We start from the raw sequence: 15,699 nt of genomic DNA on the forward strand, positions 1-15,699 counted from the left end.
TGTGCATGCCCTTGATGAGACCATAAGGCAGTGTGCCTAAAGCACTCTGACCCCAGTCATCCTCTACTGTTCAGAAGCATGGTACCATGTTCAACCTCTTCATAAAGCCAACAAGCCATTGTGGTAAGGTGTGTGCTAAATAACACGTTCTGCGTGTGCAATGCTATTACTTAAATGGTAAGTAGCATTGCCCGCCTCCAACTAAACGTGCACAACAGGAACAGACCAAAGATAATAAAAACAAATGAGGAGCTGAGAATAGAAAAACCTAACAGAAACCAGTCTATGAACTTAACATGGTGGCCATATTGGATTGGGGAATATTCACACTTGTTAATAATGGAGGCCAACAGACATTAAGGTCTTAAGCAGTGGCTGGTTCGTATGCTTCCTCCTCTTCGCACATGATTAGGGAGCCCGTAGGAAAATGGATGCTAACGGCTGGGAAGAGGTCATCTATCATTCAGTGATGCAAGTACTTCCGGGGTGATGTTAGGCTGACTAGCACATTACAGGCTGCTGTAGTACTGAGCTTCAGACAGTCTATGACCACCAGGTGCAGGGCTTGCATTGCCATTCCTGTTGCAGTGGCAAGTGAAGGGTCCGCTGGCTGTCTCCAACTGCCTTGCATCCATTACCATTAAGGCCAAGGCCCCTTTTTTGTATGTTGTATATCTATTGTGTGTTCTGTGTTGGTAAGAGCTACTTCAAGACAGCCAAAGCTAGTATCTGTAGTGACACCTGCAAACTAACTTTTCTATAGCAGTTGCATAACTAAATTAGTTAAATATACTATATACGAAGGAAAAACTTACATCCCAATGTGTTATTATAGCTCCTAAACCTTAAACAGTAATTTTTCTTGGCTCATGGACCCTATGGCCAGTATTATTATGTGGGAGTGAGTCCGGGTCATCCTGGAGCTCTCCCGAAGGATATGGTCTCTAGTCTTTTGGAAAAGCTTCCAGTGTTTGTGCAAAGGATCCAGAAACTCTCGCCGCAAATCTGAAGCTGGGCAAACCTTATTCACCACACAGCACAAGCCGATGCCTCAAGCCAGAGTTTTCAGGCCTCTGAGTAAAATTAAAAGAGACTCTACTATACAATTAATTAAAAATACTACCACACAAACACGGGCCTCACCCCAGGTGTCAATGGATCTCCACGATATCTTGTGATTTAGCAACAGTAAAGCACAGCACTTCTTAAAGTACAGGAAAAGCAGAAATATAGAACTATGGGGTTGCAGTGCTCTCTGTTTCCATACAGCCAGGTGATCACAGTTCTGTAGTGGAATTACTAAGCCAGCAGAATACGGTGCTACCATGTGGCCGAGGAGACACAGAACAACACCAACGTGGAGGCAGAGGGTCAGCAGTACAAAGCATTGTCATGTATCCTGTGTACAGACAAACAGTCACAGAGCTAAAGGCCAGCACAACACTGCAGAGCCAGAGCAAAGGAGCCAGAAAAGAAAAAACAGTTCCAACACTTAATTTTGTGTGTTTTACAATATGCTTGTCTTTTATGATCATCTGTGAAATGATCGAATAAAGATTACCTGACTCACTGACAGTTCCAACAACTAGCCAGACAAATACAAATATCTTATTATTATGTGTAAAGCAATGAGATTTACGTCTGGATTCTAGTAAAATACGCTAATAGGGAAGCAGGTCGTCACTGGATCTCGTGTCGGCTTACATACCTGTGTCGGGGAGTAGGATGCAGCAGGGAAGCGGGCAACGGAGTAGTCCTCAGTAGAGTACTGAGATGACAGGTAGGGAGCAGCAGAGTAAGTCGCTGCCGCGGCCACCTTGGGGCTCATGTAAGGCTCCTCCAGCTCCACGGGCTCTGAAGACCTGGCGAGAGCGGGCTGGTCGTAACCCTCGTCTAGCTCGTTGTCGGTGTACCCGCCTCCCTCGGCGTCCGTTTCTTCGTAGTCGCTGTTGGCGCGGCTGTCGCAACTCAGGTAGTCTGTGTTGGTGGGTGCCGACTCATTCAGAAGGTCATCGTCCGGAACGACCTCCGCCTGAATGCGGCAGGAGATAAAAAAATAAGTAATTACAAAGAAACATACACCAAGGACTTCCTAAAAAATTGCTGGCGTTTGGGCAGGCGGTGTGTGTTATAAGGCAATTGCTGCTGATTGAAACTGATCGCTTCTGGATGTGCTACATACATCAGCAAGATATCAAATCATTATTACAAGTCTTCACTGAGATAAGGTTGCAAAATACCCTTATTTTCAAGGCATTGTGCTAACATATTTGTTTTTTTAATCAATTTTAAATTTTTTATCTGTCCTTAAATATTTCACCACAAGTAAATAAACTGAAGTTATCCTTGTTCCTAATAAATGTTATTTTATTCCTTTAAGAAAACAAGGAGTTTTTAAAGCTTGCTGCCGTGCAGCCCCTACGCTGAAACAGTTTAGTGATGACAAACAAACCCCGTCACTCTAAATGAGACAGGAACTTCCGGACTGTTGGGGTAAAATCTGGACCAGTGTTGGACGAGCCAGCCAGACAACTAGGTCAAGGTGGGTTGGGGCACGCAGCATCCAAAGTTATGATTCAGAGAACAGGGCGCCCCTTGAATGCGCACGTGCTGAAGGAACGGGACAGCGGCATATGCCAGTCTGCCCATGTGAACAGAACAAATGGTAAATGAGCAGAACTGTACTGAAGAGGAGGGTTTAATGAGGAGACTGAAAACAATGAGTTACCCTGGAGAAAAGAGCAAGGGCTACTGGGAGATTATATATTTAATCTGCAAGACTGGAGGGAGTAATGACTGCAGGGAAAATGAACATTGAAGGGGGGCTGGGGTGGAGTAGGGGCTCCTGGGAAATTAAATACTGAATGAGAAAGGCCATGGAAAAGAGAAGGGGCTGCCTGCAAACTGAAAACTGTATGAGTAGGACTAAGGTAAGGGCAGGGGCTGCTGGGAAATTAAATACTGAATGAGCAGGACCAGGGAGAAGAGCAGAGGATGCTGGAAAATGGAAAACTGAATGAGCAGAACAAAGAAAGGAGTAAGAGTACCCAGGACATTTAACACTGAATACTTGGGACTGCAGGGGTTGCTGGGACATGGAATACTGAATGAGCAAAACCAGAAAGAAGATTAAACAGTGGGTGCTTGAGTGAGGTGCAAAAGAAGAGCAGGGGGAGTCTTGGGCATTTAATAATAAAGAAGCATAACTAAAGTAAAAAGCAGCAGTAGCTGGTAACTGCATGAGAACTGTACAAGCCCCATCTTCTCATTGCCCCCATGAGATGAGACCGTCTAAGTCACCTGATCTTCTGAGGTCCAAATAGGGCGAGACTGCTGGTTCTTTATGATCTCCTTCAGGTTCCGGTACCAGGAGTCACTGGCGCCGCTCAGGTTGATGGTGGCTGTTAATAAAACACAACCATTAGTTTATTCAACTGCCCATGGGGCAGGGAGGCAGCAGAGGGAGGAAGAAAAGACACCATCTGAGCACGGTCATAAATAAGAAAGATGGGAATCTCTACCATACTAGAGGGACAGGGGACACCATAGCCTGTGGCAGGAGAGGCAGAAAACCTTCTGTGACAGTTTGGAAGGAAAGAGAGAAGTAAAGAAAGATGCAGGGATGAAAGCGAGACAGGCAAGATATCATCACTCGGAAAGAAAGGAAGGAGGGAGCAGTCACAGCCCAAGAGCTTGAGATGCAGAGTCTGTCAACTTCTGAGCATGTATAAGTGCAAGAGAGGTGGGATGCTTCAACCACTAGTATACATGGGACAGATGCAAACACCAACTTCTGTTAGAAGAGACGAGACACAGCTGACGCATCTCAACACCCTCAGAGTATAAAAAAAATACTGTGGAAGATTAACAGCCTTCTGAGAAAGAGAAAACAAAGACAGTGCAGCTTGGGGAAGAATACCAGAGACCGCACCTACTAAATATCTACAGGTAAGGCAGACACCACGTCAGTATGTCGTGTCAGGTAAGGCAGACACCATGTCAGTATGTCGGGTCAGGTAAGGCAGACACCATGTCAGTATGTCGGGTCAGTCAAGTCTGCATTGAATCCCAACACAGGGACAAAAGACACAGAGGGGAACAAGTTTTGTATGTGGAGGGATAGGAGCCAGAAATAACCACACCGAGGCACAAAGACTCTAGAGAGCCCTCCAGAAGTGGATAGAAGCACCATTCAAACAGGAGCAAGAAGGCAAGATACCTGTCCACTAAACCCTACGGACTGGAGAGACATACAACAAATAGTCCATGCAACCATAGCACACAGCAGCTCTCTGAATCCAGCAGGCAGGAGGGCGGAATCTATTCCGGCCTGCAGAAGGATACACACCTGCACCGTTTGAACCTGTGGAATGAGGTTGTCATGGCAGAAGGTCCAGAGGTAAACGATGCACATTGCAAGACCTTCGCCTCCTTCTCATCAACTCATTCTATAGAACAATTCTTACAAGTTACTAATCCTGCCTAATGTAGGCAAATTAACTCAAGGTTCTGGAACCCAGAATGTGAAGAAGCTGCATTATTCCACAGGATCACATACTCTTGAAGCCTATGGAGATTATGTACAGCCCAGCATTGAGTGATGTGGCCTACCGGTGAAGACATGGCTGCAGGCTTTCCTCATTTTGACGGCTTGGCTGTAGAGGCGACGGGAGCTCTTCTTGGAACCAGGCATTAGCCACTGCCGCATCGCCTTCACCCCCTGCCTGTTCTCGGGGTTGCAGAAGACTACAATGGGGTAGAACTTCACGTAGTTGAGGTGCTCCACCGCAGTCGGGGTGATGTCAAGCAGCGCGTGCTTATCCTGTGGGGGTAACAACATGAACATGATTGGGGCGTTGGCAGAGGTAGCATCTGCTATGCTTGACTTTCACGTAGCAAGGCACTTGCTCACCTTGGGTCAAAGGTTACAGACGCAGTGCCAAGAACAGAAAGTAGCAGAGCCAAGAACAGAAAGTAAACAGTGTGCTGTATAGAACACGTTTGTTTCTGCAGCTCCCACTACACATTACACTTGCAGTTCTATAAATTAAGTATATTCACCAGTGCAATGTGCGCTCTTTAGAAAGCATCATAAAATTAAATACATTTTAAAAAAAAGACACTTCTTTCCCTATTTCATCCTCGTAAATGGGCAAAAAAATAGGTTTAATTATGACACCTCCTGGCTGGGCCCGAGCTTACGGTTTCTACAGCAGTCAAGGGCCTTTCAGTGAAAGTCAACTTGCAACAGTTCAGTCGTGTGGTGCAGGAGAACACGTAATGCAACACATGACTGCGGTAAATAACACTGAAAGGCCCCACTGAGGGAAATGTTAAGATGAGAACGCCACTTGTAGTTCATGCTGTAAGCTTATCACAAGTGTATTGGTTGGGGAGACTATTGTACACTTAGCCCACACAAAATGCATGTTCATTTTTTAAGATAAGTGACCAATCCTCAAAATTCAGAGGCTCATAACAAAGTTCTCCTTATTACTGATGTTATCTGCCCCTAGAGTCAAGCTAGTATGTTCTACCAAGTAGGCCACACACATAGTCGAGAACCCAATGTGCCAAGTGATTTCATATGTTCTTCTGTGCATTTACAAAGTCCCTTTGATCACCCATTCCCTCCAGGATAGAGGACACTGGAGGGGACCTCTTTCACTCACCCTTTCGGCGATCGCCCGCACCAGCTGCAACTTAATGACCTTCGAAGAGCCTTCTTCTCGGGCGATGCTCTCTGCAGTGGGAACAGAGGGAAAAGATCAATAGGACAGGAGACACCACCCTGAACATGGAATTGAAAGGGTCTGTGTTCTGCCATCTACCCCACCCCACATATTGCCAAAAGTATTACTCTATCCCTCCCTGACCCACTTCCCCAAATAGTCCCTTAGAAGATGGTTTTAACATCTGTGTGAGGAGAGGTGGGTGTTTTGCAGCGAATGATCATAGAGGCATCATGCTTGGTATTCTGCAGAAGTGGATATCCATTCTGGAGTTGCAAGGAGACACTTACGAGCGACCTCAAACTCGTCTGGCATTTCTGCACTCAGCTTATCCATTGCGATGTCGGTGATGGGCCCCAGGATCACAACGGGCCGCTTGAAGCTTGCTGCGAAGAGAAGGAAAATGTGACTAAGAGGGCCCTTGAGGAAGACACCAGCTCAATACCTCTAATGTTTACCCAGATTTGAGTCTCATCATACTGTAGCTTAAAGGAGTTAGGCCCCATACGTCGATTACGATAACAAAACATCTGCCCACCCCACTTTGTGTCTGGTTTCTATCTCACGCTCACCCTCCAATACTGGACAATGAAGCACTTTCACACATTCCAATAACAATTCCTAAGCATTCAGTCAGAATTCAATCCAACGTGCTGTTCGTCGCTCATATCTTAGCATCAGTGACTAGGTTCATTACCAACCTTTTGTGAATATCCCTAGTCACCCCCACAACCCATTCTTTGGTAACTACAAGCTGAAATGGTAGACAGAATCTGAATTGACATTGTAAGCCGGAAATCATTTGTCACACCCAGCATTTTAACGGAGACTGCTGGCTCCGGAATAGCGCCAAGTTCCATGGTCCAGTAACAGTCCGGCCAAAGTTCCCGATAGTCATCAACTATAAAGATGTCTCTGTTCTTGGCATCAAGTTTTTGATTGCTATCCACCGCTTCCAGATAAAATGCATCCTCAGTTGGTACAGAGCATGAGGGAAAGAAGCAGGAGCTGGGTGTCACCAGCGTCCATACGGATTCTGGCTCTCATCTCCACACGTAAGTCAGTGCCTTCATCACTCTCCAATGACTCTGCTCTTTCAACCTTCGCTGCCAATGAATGGACTTTCAAATTATCCTTCAGCATCAGTACCAGAAGTCTTAGTCACACAAAATCAATTCTTTTGCTTTCACCTTATCTTGAGTACCACTGCATGGGTAGCTAAACAGCTCTAATGTCAGTGTTGGGCTTGGTATCAACACATTCAGTAGTAATGCCTGAACACCTGGGCAGCATTCAGTGGTAATGTTTGGGTCCTTGTTCAACCTCCATGGTATGTGTACGAGCTCTTTGTTCACCGTCTGCACCAATGATTGGACTTCTTCAGCGTTGCCTCTCTTTGTAGGTCTCCTGGACCTTCAGCACCATGCCTGGGCACTCTGTCAACTTCAATCGCAATGCATGGACTAATGGATAACTTCCAATATAGGTGCATAGTTACTTGGCCAACTGAAAGTGTCAACGCCGAGGCCATTGCTCAGAATTAATACCCGTGTCATTTTACAACCTCTAGCTTGGGTTCACGCTCTACCTTCAGTGCCATGGCCCTCACTGCCAACATTTGGGTTCTAGACCCAGCTCTAGACGGTCTTCTAATTTAACCTTCAGCACAGAGGCCTGGCCTCTTCCTCAGACTTCAGTGACCATCTTTGGGCCATTTGCCAACTTTCACCAGTAATGCCTGCGCTCCTATTTAGAACTGGAAATCTGAAATCCCTGGTTATTGGCAGCCATTCCGGTTAATCTTCTGGGCTCCTATATCAAGGCTCCCACGAAGCTTCCAGTCTCCAATCATAGGCAACTGGTGGTCAAACTTTGGTTCGAACTTTAAGCTATAGCTCAAATTACAGTATCAGTTTCAAGTCTTTTAACCCGGCTCAATGAAACTATCCTTGGTTAGTTACTGATTTCTTTCGAAGCTGTCGGCCATCGAAGAAACAGATGACCATTCAATCCCACTGTTCACATGCTTAGCTTTGTGTACCTTGCAATCAACAAAGCCACTCCAAGTCGGAAACATGCTGCCAGATCCCCCGCTTGAAGCAATGGTGCTTCTCTTACCAAAAACACACTGAGCAGCTAGAACTCTGCCTGAGATCAGATCCTAAAGCCAATGTCCCATCCCTGCATGCAACACATCTACATTCATGTATTTTTAATTCATTATCATGTGGGACCACTTACACAGATCTGCAGAACCATTGTGCCATCACCAATTAGGACTTATCTGTATAAGGTAAGACTGAACGGTTGATGTCCCATGTCCGAAGTCTTGATTTATGTGGCCATTACTGTGCTGTAGCCAGGTTCACATACTGCATGCTCACTTAGTTGCATATAGATAACTTGTTTCTGTTCAACTTAATTAACAGAGGTCTCAGTAGCTAGTTAACATCAAGCTTGATAGTACGCTCACGATATGTGTAAATCGACCCGGCGTCACACTGAAATATATCACCTAAAATAGTCGTTCTACTCAGAACAAAAATGTCACAAATTGTACTCTAATGAGACAAGAGACATTAAGCATAGGGCACACAAACTATCACAATATACCAGTCACACAGACCGACATCACATACCAACGTTACGGATTACAGTATTGTAATTGCATTTATATAGCGCTTACTACCCCTGACGAGGCGTCTAAGCGCTTTTTCAGTGGGTAGCACGATACTCCGGGACCCATAGAGGATTAGTGTTGAATTAGTATAGTGAAACATGCAAGTACATTTTGGCATTTATTATATGTGTAAATCAACCTTTATGTTTATGAACATAGTGGTTCTAAGGTTATTATTATTTTTTTTTTTTTATGAACATTGTGTTGCGGAGTACCAGAGATTGCTGGGATCACATTTTCAAATCCTACCTCTTGGATCTGAAGCGACAAACATGCACCAGTTTCCATAACCAGTCTAGTCAAGCGGATCTATCAGACACTTCTAATAACACACAGTGACCAATAAGAGACAATGTCTCTGGGCAAACTGTTGAATGATCCTCAAGCCTGTTTCTTATTAGGCATGGGCGGAAAATCCGTTCCGCTCGCGGATTTTCGGAAAATCCGCAATCCGCGAGATTCGCGAATCTCCCGCAAAATCCGCAAATCCGCGAGCAGCGGATTTTGCTCGCACTGCTCGCACTGTTCGCGTGAGTTCGCGCCCCGCGAATAAGTGCAAAATTGCAGAAATACGATCTTAGCAAAACTGAAAGTAACTACTTACCAGGTTCAAAAGTTCAGGCTCATCATTAGTAGCCATTTCCTGTAGTGCTTCCTGAGGGGCCCCTCCAGAGTTCAGTTGCCAGTTGAAACTATTATGTGACCCTGCTCTGAACCTCAGAATAGTTACACATATGCCACAAAGGTCCTGAATTACAGCTAAGGGAGACAAGCAGGAGCCAGGCTGGAAGTTAAAATCCATTAATCAGCCCCTAATTCATTATTGTCAGTTGGGGCAGGGCAGGTGTTGTAACTAATTTTGCAACAATGAAAGCACTTAGCAAGTGCAAAAGATCACTAATCAGGGCGCACTAAGGAAGCAGGTGCCAGCTAAAAAAATATTCTGTGACACATTAATCAGCCCCAAATTAATTCAGGTCACTTGAGGCAGGGAAGGTGTGCTTTGCTTTGCCAAAAATAATGTACCGGTACACTGGACAACCAGAGGGTGTGGTGATGAAACAGAGGGTGGCATGGGTGGGCCAGAGGGTGGCATGAGTAGTCAGAGAGTGGCAGTGGTGACAGAGAGTGGCAGTGATGAAGAAGAGTGTCCCAAACAGGCTGGACACGTAGAAACAACAAGTTCGCAAAACTTGCGACCCGACAGGTAAGTTCGCAAATTGCGAAATTGTAAAAACCCTCGCGAACTGGCAGAAACACGGGCGAACACAAAAAAAAAAAATCCGCAAATCCGCAAAATTCGCGAACGCGAGATCCGCAAAATTCGCTCATGCTTATTTCTTATATACAGCACTCCAGTTAGTGTGCATCTGTGGTTGGGGAGGGAGACGGTACAGCCAGAATGAATAACTCGTTATTCTACATGCATGAACAAAATTTGCAAGACAACATACAGTACATACAACAGCGGAGAAGGGTAGGGGCTGGAGGGGAGCAAGAGAGGATTCGGAGGCAGTGGCATGGGTGCTTACGTTAAGATCGACTCACCTTCTCTCAGCACCACCTTCTCATATGGTGGATAGTTGGCCTTAGCGGTGAGAGCAGCAAGGTCCTCTCGGCTCTTGCGCAGAGCCTTCTTGGCACCGCGCAGGCCCCGCAGCTTCCAGAACTCAGCCCGTGGTCCAGAGGAAGTTGGCATGTTGGGTTTCTGCATGGACTCGAGGCTTGCAATCTGCTCCGCCCTGAGGAGACAAGATGGCGGCCGACTCAGGAATAAGGGGACAAGGACAACGAGAGACAGATTGCTGTATGTACCAGGTGTGATTGTTCCTCTACTACTTTCCTGCTCCCCTACAAAACATATGTCTGAGGATCTCAGGCTGATCCAAATCACTGCTACCTTCTCCTCTATATATCGGTTGACTTCTTGAAGGTAGCCCCATTTCCTTTAATACCACCCATCCTCAGATTTCTTGCGTGGATGTACCCAAGATGGGAAATCACAGGCCCCACAGGAGATAATGCTTCAGCTCCCCCATCAGGACCACATGCTCCCCTTTAAAAAAATACACTTCAAAGGTTTCAAAAGCGCTGAAAAAAATGTCACCTCATTACCCTCCACTCAAAGGCTTTTGATCAGACAATCCTTTAAGTTCTTTTATATAATAAAATAAAAAATAAGTAGCTACGGACCACCAGACTGCTCCCTATTACCTTACTATCAGTCCGTTCATAAACGCCTCAACCACTCGTCTCCCTAGCACCAAACCGCTTCATGTTTACGTCATGATCAGCCTAGCCACCGCAGTTCAGATTTTGTCCTCTACACCCACCACTCTGGTCTGGGAAGCAGCACTTCCCTGTCATTAAGCTAGGCTTAACCCTTACACCCACAGGCCATCAATATTCCTCTTGGGTTCTGATTTCATTATAGACTACATTCTACCCTCTGGCAGCATCGAATCGTACCTGCTCCCGTTGGGGATGATCCCTTTGTCCATTGCCTGCAGGTCCTGTCCCAGGCGGATGGCCAGCCAGCTGCCCACCTTCCCGTGGTACATGGTGTCCACGATGTGGAAGACTTCACCCCGCGTGAAGCTCAATCCGGAGGGAGTTGTTGCTTCGTAGTCAAAGTGTGTGCGGATATGGAAGGAGTCCCCCACATTTGACTTCACCATCTTCCTGTAGACTATATGAAGGGGACAGATAAGCACCAGAAGGATGATACTAATATAGCTATAGGTGTTCAAATGATCTACTGCAGTCTTCAGCTTGGACATCAAGCGAGCAGACCTAGGCTCCAACTGGTTGGTCATCACTGGGCGCAACTCTATAGATTCATGCTAACGCATCATTACGATGAACAAATCAGGAAGATCAAACACTTGCCTTCTTCTATTGCAAGGCCAGTGCCATACTGTCAAGACCAGACCACTGATAAGCCAATAAAACACTATTCCAATAAAACACTATTCCCAGAACTAGCAGTAACCCAAGACAAAAAAGAAGAAACCCCTACCATACTAGAATACTTGCAGCATACGATGGTACAATGGTGAAACACCAGTTCAAATACCATATTACAAAACTATAAGCACAGAACCAACATGTAACCAATGGTCAACATGTCATGTTCCTGTTGGAGACACCAACCTCAAACAGAAAACCGACTTAAACCCTTACAGGTGTGCCAAACTAGAGTGAAAGAAAATTCAACAACCAAAACCTTCCACCAGCCTCAGATCTAGGACTAAAATATACCCTACAGCAAAGGCATCACTGTATCTAGCTGCTACCTAAGGTAACAGCAAAGATCTCATGTGTAGCCATACAAAAGAATACACACAGCTGAGAACCAAGATTTAACACAACCAATCATTTGAATCCAGACGAAAGGCAACGTCCCATCCCATCACTAAGACTGGTATAATTGAACTGAAACTAAACCGAACAACAAAAACACAAATGCACCAAGATTAAAGAAAGGAAACCACAGTCAGCAACCAAGTCTGCATACTAATTACAGCACCAGGAATGTGCAGAGACAAAAACCAGGATCAAGTTCAGCTGAAGAGCCAAATCCAGGCAAAACCTGAACCCAACACCTCCATCAAGGACAGATGCATGAAAATACAACCAGTGCTAGAAGAAGCTCTGCGGAACTATAACTCCACCCACGGGCACAGAAACAGGAGACATTTTGATCTCAGCAAACATTTGGACCAGTTGCAATTCAACAGATTATGTTAGATTCTACAACTGCACTTGCGGAGAACATGGAAAGGTCTGCTGGCACAGACCCGTCCGGTTAAAATGTAGCCCACTGAAGGCTTGAAGAAAGAGTTGCTTGCGTCAGAGTGGCTACACTGGCATGAAATATGTACTTGAATAGCAATGGAACATTTTATGCCAATAAACTTTCTTTTTTCAATCAACACAATTGGAGCAGATAGGGCTTTCTGAAACGTGAAACATTTTTTATTTCCATTTGTCAGGGCTATGAATAGGAAGCAGGTTTATGGTTTGCAAATCTTTTTCTTTTCCCATAGTGAACAAATTATTCCCCCATAGGAATTCCCACAGTAAGCAATTAGAAATGTGTAAGTAATGTGCAAGTCTTTTTGTTTTTGGGGAAATTCTTTCTGCAGGGGCGTCCCCACAAGATTCATTCAAATTTATGCCACTGTGAGACATCAGGAATACCCAGTTTTAGGGGCACTGGTGTCAGTAATCCTTTTCTTCTTCACTAAAAATCATCAAACCCTTAAAAACATTTTTGCCAGAGTCCCCGTGGTTCACCTTGTTCTCCTACGTAGCTACTGGAAGTTTTAACGGGGCCATGCGGAGAATAATGTCACAATATATCTCAAAATCAAAGCTTACATCAACAAAAAAAGAAACATTCTAGAAAGGTAATCATAGGCAACGGTTAGTAATGCAGGACTGGGTTAAGACTCATTGGATGACGACTTTAAACTTTGATAGGACAGCTGAGATTTCCTGGAAATGTGTCAACCCTGTCTTAGGGTTTGCAGAGGGTTGTATATTGCAGGGGAATTCCCATTAGGGTCCGAAATCTGACTGATTCCGGTTATAGTGTTCCTTCAAAATGTAAAGTAGGGGGCTCCTGAACTGAAAATCATTAATTTTCAAGCTACTATTCCAGCTGTCGAATTATGTGATCGTCAGTGGCATCTACAGAATAAAGACCGCTTCGTCTAGAGCACCGTGTATGCTAGAGCAATCTTCAGGCACTCTGGGACCATCCGGACTTCCTGTAAGACTTGTAGAATTGCTTTCCCTCTGGTGGAACAAGTCTTAGAAGCTCTGTTGCTCTTTTTCCTTCAGTAGTAAGGGATATAAAAAAAAAAAAAGTCATCCCCACCCATTCCAGTAAGAACTTGTTGAAGAGCCGCAAGAAGCGCTAAGCCAGTGCCTCTAGGCGTCTTCCCTGAAATTCAGATTGAGCAGCAAAGTGGCATCAAATATGGTTTGCACTAGGACAGGTACTACAGTGGATTTCAACATTTAACCGCTTCGCTTGGCCGGAATTCCCCTGCGGTGCTGGAGAATTCGACGTATGCGCGGTTCTGACTGCCCCGGGCCGTCCTCCGCACACGCCCACCGTGACGTCAGACGGCCGGGGACCGTCCAACGCACGGAAGCGGTTAATGGCATTGACCAAGAAAGAGGACAAGAGCAGTTGAGTTGCTATAAAGTCTTTGATCTGACCTTGGCCTTGTCTCTGTCCGACTTATGCTCAAAGGAACTTTTGTCTCTAAACTACTTGATTTTCAACATTCTCAATGAAAGCCAGTGTTTTAGAAAAACCTAATGCACCAAGTCTGTGTCAGACCTATCTGATACAATGACTGCTCAAAAGATCTCTGCTTCTAGTTTTTTTTTTTTTCAGAGTCAACCAAAGGGAAGTACTCCATTTGTGGATTGTGCTTGCTGAGTCAGCAATGCCTTCTCCCATTGGCCCTTTATTTCTAGTCTTAAGAATTCCACAAGGAGCTCTTATCAAGATGATCCATTGTCGTCGTTCTCGCAATGGACGCCACCTGTGTGCTTCTCTCGTCCAAGTGACTGAAACGCCGCAATTTCTTCAAAGACCAAAGGAGGACTTGCTCGGTGTTGTGAAAGCTCCCCCGCATGTCGGCCAGGTTCACTTGTACCCCACTATACCAGTCATGCTAGTAATCCCAATAAACAGTATTGGGTGAAGTTTAGAGGTATTTACTACTAACAAACTTCATATGGACCCTATAGCAATGATGCATACTATTTTCTTACTTGGTTGTCTGCATTTACATTTGAATATATTTTTCAACTTTCACACTTGAACTGTTGTTGCTTGAAACCCTCAGCACCAATTAAGTCAAGCTAATGAAAAAAGAGCCAGAAAAAGCTTGAACTATTATTCAAGTAAACAGAGGAATAAAGAAAACTGAGCATGTCACAAAAAATAAAGCAAACTGAGCATTTCGCAAAAATATTTTTCATCTACTAGCTCTTGGTCCTTTTGGAACAGCAAAATGTAAATAAAAAGATTAAAGCCCTAACCCTCCAAAGTCTTTACAGTAACAGTGTATCTAATAATAAAAAGATGCAACCTGAACCAATAGTAAAGAAAAGAATAGCAACAGTCCTGCACACATCTCCACTAAGGTAGAACAGACATGTTGGAATTCAGTGAAAAAGTTTATTTCTGTACAGACTGTCCATCGAACATGAAACATTTACAAGCGCCATCACTTCACTAAACACAAAAGCAGGACAAGGCCCAACCAAACAGCCAAAACCAATTCAAACACAAAGATGTTCTGCTAAAATTGTCCACTTACCCTGTAACAAAACCAGACCCTACAGCCAAATCCAACTATACTAAAATATCTTTCTTCTAACTTTTCATAAAGCTTAGAAACTAAGCCACTGAACTCAGAAATTAAGACCAGGTTAAGGAACTGTTAATTGAAAGCAAAGTCAACAAAAGACCAAACACAGAAACTAAGGTTAGACCAAAACCTGAGACCCCAGTACAAGCTGCCCACTGACTGTCATAACCACAAAACCAATGTGAGCCAGTGGGATCTTTATGAATGCAGAGATTTATTTGAAAGAACATCCATGAACAGATTGGTGACAAAACCTTTTAAAACGTTCTTAGTCCACCCCAAGAGCTGATGGAAACAGCAAGCAATGTGGTAAGTCGTCATTTAGTAAGGTCTGCCAGACAACTGTACTCCTTTGGTTAGGGGATTATAAATGATTTGACCCCAAAGGTTAAGGTCTCACTTACTGTCTTGCTTGCCCTGGGTCAGGAACACAATCTCTTCGTGCTGCGGCAGCTGCATGAGATACTGGACGGCCTCCTCACGCGTCACATTTTGGAAACTGGCTTCATTCACCTGTTGCATGCAGGTAGAATATTAAAAAACAACTAAGGTTGAGTGGGACACAAAATAAGTCACCAAGGAGCATTCAAGCTCCAAGGAGCAGGGCCTATAAGGAATAACCGGGTCAGCAGGAGGGCCGTACTGGCTACCGGGAATTTTGCTGGGGTGGCAGGGTGAGGTCCAGGACTGCTGGGGGGGGTTGATTTGTTGCTGGGGAGTTAGTTGCCTGCGCTTCTAAATTAACAATACAAATCATATAGCTTTAAAGCATACTTTTATAAATATTTGTTTTGCATTGTTTATTAAGAAAAGCCCGGTAGCCAGTCCGGCCATGATCAGCAGTAGAAATATTTGTACATCTTTTACAGAAAGCCAGGTCTATTCTCTT

The 15,699-nt window shown here is 44.7% G+C and overlaps 1 protein-coding gene across 2 annotated transcripts in view; it reads right to left on the reverse strand.

Moving 5' to 3' along the window:
• Positions 1-15,699, reverse strand: part of TJP3 (tight junction protein 3) — a 69,797-nt gene that overhangs the window by 13,781 nt on the left and 40,317 nt on the right. For both annotated transcript variants that reach the window (XM_086947107.1, XM_086947106.1), the window contains exons 12-19: positions 15,215-15,323; positions 10,882-11,101; positions 9,961-10,154; positions 6,023-6,118; positions 5,673-5,743; positions 4,612-4,822; positions 3,301-3,401; positions 1,709-2,032 (exon numbers count right to left, since the gene is read on the reverse strand). In XM_086947107.1, the coding sequence (XP_086803233.1) occupies positions 1,709-2,032; positions 3,301-3,401; positions 4,612-4,822; positions 5,673-5,743; positions 6,023-6,118; positions 9,961-10,154; positions 10,882-11,101; positions 15,215-15,323 (1,326 nt within the window). The remainder of the gene's footprint in view (positions 1-1,708; positions 2,033-3,300; positions 3,402-4,611; positions 4,823-5,672; positions 5,744-6,022; positions 6,119-9,960; positions 10,155-10,881; positions 11,102-15,214; positions 15,324-15,699) is intronic.

Source organism: Lissotriton vulgaris, chromosome 12, assembly GCF_964263255.1.
Source record: "Lissotriton vulgaris chromosome 12, aLisVul1.2, whole genome shotgun sequence".
Lineage (NCBI taxonomy): Eukaryota > Metazoa > Chordata > Amphibia > Caudata > Salamandridae > Lissotriton > Lissotriton vulgaris.